Consider the following 6,870-nt stretch of genomic DNA (forward strand, 5'->3'; position numbering starts at 1 on the left):
TTGTTTCTTCAAAGTGAACAAATCACAAAAAATAACTTAAAGGTCAGAATAGAATAATGTGTTTAATTTCATATTTAGTTATTACATTGCCTTTGAGGCAATTTATTCACATTTTATTTTTCCTTCTAGTAATTTCCAATCTGTTTTCTGCTTATGAACATAAAATTAATCACAGTTTGAATTAAATTTAATTGTTCTTGGGGAGCAAAACTTATGTTGGAAAAAAAAAAAAGTGTTTCTAAATGACAAGATAATTGTAAAAAATCCATTATGTAACTTGAAAATGACCCAGGCAGGCATGAATAACAATGATGCTACTAGACCCTTTTTATATAATTCAACTTATGATGAGAAATGTCAACAGATTCTTTTCACATATTTAAATATCAGGTGGCTTCCTCAACACAAATCCCTTGCCTCTTGCTAATGTGATCATTTGCCCTCAGTCACCACTCTATACATATTTTTAAAGACACTAAAAAAATAAAATAAAATCCTCTTGAGTCTTTGTTAATTAATGTTACCATAAGAAACACTGAAATTCTTAGCACAGTTAATAATGATATTACACTTTTACCTTTTATAAGTATGCTTTGACCTATTTTATTACAGAAGAAATACAGGAGTCAAAGCTTTTTACTAAGTAGTGATTGAGTTCAAGCTTTGGCTGTATTAGAAGGCATGGTCTAAAGAGAATAAAATAAAATTGTGGTTTAATTTTTCCTCAGAGACTCCTAGGAAAAACTCACTTAGTATCACAATTAATTAGTCAATAATTTCATGTGAGACATTTAGTTTGGAATTTTTAAAGAAAAAGTAACACAGTTTATTATTGAAGATAAATCATTACTCAGCAAGTTAAGCATGATATGAATAAATAAATAAACATTTTCTGAAACTCATACCCAGTATTGTCTCTTTAGTATAAAATTAATACTTATATTTCATAATATAATTAATTTACTGCTCTGTAATTATAATCCAAGTAATGAAAATTTTATTGATCTAAAAATATAAATATGCTTTAATGATAAAAATCGTCCCAGAAGTCCCTGAATAAAACTGTTTATTATTATTGTTGGCTTTCTTATTCTATGTAAATTTATAAAAAGCAATGGAGCAAGGGTTCAAAAATAGTATTTCATTCCTTTCTAAAAAAACAAATACACTTCTCTTGTGAATGATCAAAGTATTCAATTGTAATATAATATATTACTAGGACAGATTCAAGACTTAGCTATTGTTTTATAAATCAGTAAAACAATCACTGCTTTTTCAGTGATTTATGAATATGTAAATCATGCTAGATTGTACTTTTTCTATAAAAATATTAAAAAGAAAGTTAAGTTATTGAATAATCTTGAGAAATTGCTACAAAGTCAAATATACCATGAGTCATATTTGCATGTCACTCCTATGAGGAAAAAGCAATCAAACTAATTTAGAATTAAGACATATTTTGATGGCTTGAAAGTTCCAAACGGAACCTGTTAATTACATAGAGAAGAAAAGGCCCCCAGGACACTTGATTAAGGCAACCACCAATGACTTACTACAGCTTATAATGAGAGCTTTGTCTCTTATAACGTGAAACATATGATTTATCAGGCACCTTATCCTTCCTACTAGGATTGCTCAGAGCAAATGAACGGGGCATATTAGGCAACACATATTATAAAAGCTTCATGTGTCATTAAGATTTGTTGCTATCTGACTTTTCAAAGAATATTTTTTTGATATATGAGGAAGTTTTTAATTAAGTGTCTAATAGAACATGTCAATTTTAACTCCAAGCAGATTGCACTTTAAAACAAAGTTTTAAAAACTCTAACATTAAGAATTGATTACATTTGTTGATTCTATTTAGTTTCTTTTTTAGAGTCTAAAGACAGCAAACTTTTACCTTCAGTGGCTACCAAAAAATTTAAGGAAAATCACAGCCCTTATAAAATCATTTTAAAGTGAAGACTCTTTAATAATATTGCAAGATGAAAACAAGGCATTAATTTACCATTTGATGTTGTCAAGATCAATTTTTTGGTATTGTCAGTATCAGCACTCAGTAAAATATAATTTAAAAAATTATTCTCTAAGAATTCTGTTAATTAAATAATTTTTGATTGACATATTTTTATCTTAAATGACAAGGAAAGTTTTATATAGGTAAAGACCATCATAGCATGTTTTGCATTTCTCTTGCCTCTGAAAAAAATCAAGTAAGTATGATGTATTTTAATCATTCTAGTAAAAAAATGTTAGATTGAAAATTCTTTTCCAAAATATTTTTCACAGAATTTCAGAATCTGTCCTTGAAAGTCTCTGATAGTAATCTTTTACAATATTATTTGATCTTAATTAGTTTCACATCAATATTTTCACAGTAGTTTCTGCCCTGAAATTAGAGTTCTTAAGTGGCATTTAAGTTACATTTATATGCTTTTTAAATTACTAAACAAACAAAAAAAAGGCTCAGAATGTCACTTTTACCTTTCCATCTGTAAATATCTGCATTATTATTATTTGATTAGATTAGCTATAGATTAGCTGTCCTCATAAATTCTTCAGACTATTGCCTGTTTATTCATACATTTAAACAAAATTGAAATTTTAACAAGATGTGAAAAGACCCAAATCTACCCAAACCACATGTTTAATTTTAACTATATTAAAATAATATATATATGTACATATGACTCTGTTGCCTAAGGCAAAAATCTTATATTACATCAACGAAAAAAAGGAAACAGAAGCTGGAGAGGAGAGTTATAGAAAATGACTTTACATAAACATGACCACCTACCAAGCAGCTACTTAGCCATTAGGAAAACCTCCACTTTGCGATAACATAGATGAACAAATAAATGAACAACATACCTAAATTGACAAAGCTCATGACCATGTCAGCATCATTCAGAAAGTTGGCATCATGTAGACTGGCTAGCGGAGGACTCTGGGTGGTCAGGGGAGACGCTCGAGACAACTGGATGCGGCGAGGGTACCCATTGGGAGAGGCTGGGGAGCCCTTCCTGGCTCCCCGGGAGTCTGCAGCCAGGGGCGCCCTCACGGAGTACTCCAGCTCCTCGGGGTTCTCCTCACTGGCCATGGCGTTGTACAGGTCCAGCATAAAGAGAGGTGCAGAGGAAGCTTGCTTTCCAGGTGAAAATGGTCTGGGTCTGTGAGGCAAACCCAAGATAGAGAGAATTTCCCTCTGTATTTCCCGTCTTTCGTGGTTCCGTAGTCTTCTATAAATAAAACTGGAGTGGACATGATTGTCTCCCAAACTTCCTTTTGCAGAACCCACTAGAACCCAGCAGCTCCAGAGGAAACCCACAATACCCCTAAGTAAAAATACAGTCAGATGCATTTTTGTCCAAAAGCAAAAGTTGATATTTTTAGTCCTTCTTGTCCTCTTACCAGAAAGGAAAAAAAAAAAAAAAAAAATCTAAGTTCTTAGGAGGTATATTTTCCCAGTAGCTGAAAAACAAATTTACCTATTCTTCATTTCTGAAGTGAGAGTGACATTTCTGAACACACGTCCTCACTGATTTTCCTGCTCTATTTTCAGTATTTTGAAATATGTCAAGAGCAGTTATTTCTAAGAAAGCTGAAACTCGAATTTCCAATTATCCACAGTTGTTAAGAGCTTTTGCTGCATGGATGGAGCAGAAGGCGGCTAATATTATTTGATCAGATGACCTATGCATTCCTATATCAATATATGATAATCAGGCCTTTGGTATTGGAATGAACGAAAGTTGATCTTCTAATAAACTGTAGTTCCCACAGTGATCTTCACTTGCTCTTGAGTTCTTCTCAACCCTTGAGCTCTTTCCAAGATAAATCCTGATTTCTGAATCACAGATCTATGCTGATCTGCACCTTGGTGTTGGAATATATATTTGTCCGGCAGCTTGGTGATAACTTTAACATCGTTTGTGTCGTCTTAGTGTAAAACAAGACTCAAGGTTGTACTATTCAAGTCAATGTGTTTTCCTGAATTTACTTGCAAACCTTCCTGTAAGTCCCTTCACTCTCTTTTTCCTTCTTAGTGTTAATTCCACCTCCAGCAGACACAAATATACCAGCCCTCTTCAAGGGAGATCTAAAGAGTAATGTAAGCACAACCCTGCTGGGAAAGAAGAGGCTTCTCATTGTAATTTGAAACTGGTAAAGCAAAAAGAACTTAACCCCTTTGCTACCAGAAAAGCCTCCATTTTCACAATTTCATAGACACGCATCTCACACAGCACAGGGATGCATGGAGCATGTAAGTTCTAGTGGGGGAAAGCCAGTTTTCAAGCAGCAGACTGAAAATTTGGTCACCAATTTTATAGAGGACCCTTTCAGATCTTTTTTTCTAATAGTACACATTTAGTGCATTTCTATATTAAGTCTCAGGTCGTGGCTGAATTAACATGAGATGTCTCTATCCTATATTTGAGGTTGTTTCTAGTTTTTACAAGTTGTTTAAGTTTACTTCTTACAAAAGAAAAGGAAGTTTCATAAATGAAGATTAATTTGTTGTTTGTTAATGACAACCAGATCTTTTCAGAATAAAATACAGTAGAGAATTCATCATCAGTAAATATATTCTAGTTCCCAAAGCCGTAGTTATAATAATTCAATAATGGTGATGAGAGAGCCCGGCTTTAGTGATCTTTGAATATCAAGATTTTAAGCAGCAAAGTATATTCATACTTCTCTAGTTAATGCAGTGCATTTGAAATACAAATAGCCTAAGATATGGTGTCATGATTCTTAACTTTCAAGTCATTTCAGTTGAAATATAAGCACATTTACAAATTAGATATTTCCCATATGTTGTACTCAGTATTTTGATTTGCCTTAACCCATACAAATAAACAGAAGTCAAATATGCTTTCTGACTACATGCAGATTTGCATTTTCAAAATCTGATGGGTATAATGGGGTAAGTGCACACCTTTCTAACATATCACACTTAATCCAGGGAAATGAGCAAAGTGCGTGTTTATCCTTAATGTTTAATGCCTTTAAAATTTGGAAGTCTACAATGTTTATGTGCAGCTATAATTTTCCTTAGAAGCTCTCCCTTAACCTTAGGGCTCACAGTGCTTTCATTGTCTGGGAGAATATTCTGATACCAGTGTAGATTTATCAAACAAATTCTCAAACTATTATGAAATTTTAATGTTTTTCCTTTACCTAGAGATGCCTGGTTTCTTATTTAATTCTTTTTAAATATTTCCTCTGAGGGTTTAAAGCAAAGTCATATTTCTCATAAATCTACAATTTATTGGTGAAGGCAAGATACCAAAAGGGCTTGTGGAATCTTATTGTCTGCATCATTTTTCTAATATAAACTTATTGCATTCAAACTTGATGACGCTGTTGAATATTTGCCCTACTGACAATACTTTATTAACAGCCAAGTAGCATGCCACAGGAGCAGACCCAAATACTGACACACTTCTATAACATAGCTATCCCATGAATAGCAGTAGTTCAGCTTGAAAGTGAATTAAAGAATACCATTTCAGTAAGAAATGATTGAAACCACTAAACTCCTTGATTTCACATCCAAAACAAACTAAGATTTTTTTGGCCAATGGTGAGGATTCAAATCAATTACTTGTAGATAAAAACTTTCTCCCCTGAATTTATTTAACATGTCCCCAGATAAAAGATACTGCAGTTTTTCTCTTTACATTTTAGAAGAGATGGTCAAGGTTATGAATTTGCTTCCTGTCTCTAGAGCACAGCTTAGAGTTACAAGTGAAAACTAGCTACCCTAGAGGAAGAAACAACTCTTATCTTCCACAAGTGCTGATTTTTCTCCCTAAGATGTAAGTGAAAAATAAAAATGAGTCGAGGTGTCACCAGTCCCCAAACTCATTTTCCCAAAGTCTGATTTATAATATCAATCAGTGTAATTGTAATTTAATTGCTTCACCAGGCACAGAGCCCACCTCTAGACTAGAAATCAGTTGCTAGCGTTCTTAGTCAGAACTTTTCGCATCAACTCTTCCCCACCTCCCTTCCAACTCAGACTAGATTTGGCAAACATTCATTTTCAAAAGGATCAACATGTGTAAAGAGGGAAAGAAAATAAAGAAGAGAAAAAAAACCTACCAGAAAGAGAGGGGAAATGCTAACCACCAAGCGAAAAGCTAGATTTATTTCAACTTAAAAGTAAAGGTGTCATGCCACATCATTGGATTTCCAGGTGGGTGTGTATTTAAGTATGTAAAGGCAATTTAGAAGATTAAGCATTTTGCAGTGGCAACATATCAATGTTCCAAATTTCAGAGCATATATTTAAAAGCTGCATAAGTTATTGAACAGACCGAAGAAATATATTCAGTATGGAAGAAGTTGGGACAGGAGAAAAATCCATGGCATCACAAGAATTGTTCCTAAAGATAAGCACATTCCAAGAAGAGGGGCCTTGGTAAAAACCCACCTCTCACAGAGTAGTCTTTGCCTGGGGTATATGCTAATATAAGTGGCCTTCTGGTTGGAAACAGAGAAGACTGAATACATGGAAGAAGTCCTTCCCAGGAGGGAACAGTCCCTCCTGTTTATTTTTCTCTATCCCTCACAAAAATTGGACACATTTAGTCCACAGATATGCAAACCGACAACATTCAGTAGACAGATCCATTTTCCCCAGCCTTTCAAAAGAAGGTTGCAGAATCTATAAATCTGTGTGGTTCTGGAAAGGTCTTTCTGTTTCATTCCATCTGACTTGGACACGTCTGCAATAACCCAAAAGCGATGTTAATTGTGGATATAGCCTCCACCTTCTGCTGGGTTAATAGTTGTTAAAGAAATATTGAATGTGAATAATGAAAGATAGTGACCCAAAAGATTTGAAACTTTTGGTTGGTA

General features: G+C 33.7%; 1 protein-coding gene across 1 annotated transcript in view; it reads right to left on the reverse strand.

Moving 5' to 3' along the window:
- BMP5 (bone morphogenetic protein 5) overlaps window positions 1-4,092 on the reverse strand; it is a 152,226-nt gene extending 148,134 nt beyond the window's left edge. Inside the window, exon 1 of the mRNA XM_055571780.1 lies at window positions 2,875-4,092. Coding sequence (XP_055427755.1) covers window positions 2,875-3,364 — 490 coding nt within the window. The 5' untranslated portion in view covers window positions 3,365-4,092. The remainder of the gene's footprint in view (window positions 1-2,874) is intronic.
- Between the last annotated feature and the right edge of the window lie 2,778 nt (window positions 4,093-6,870).

The sequence above is a fragment of the Bubalus kerabau genome, chromosome 3 (assembly GCF_029407905.1).
Source record: "Bubalus kerabau isolate K-KA32 ecotype Philippines breed swamp buffalo chromosome 3, PCC_UOA_SB_1v2, whole genome shotgun sequence".
Lineage (NCBI taxonomy): Eukaryota > Metazoa > Chordata > Mammalia > Artiodactyla > Bovidae > Bubalus > Bubalus kerabau.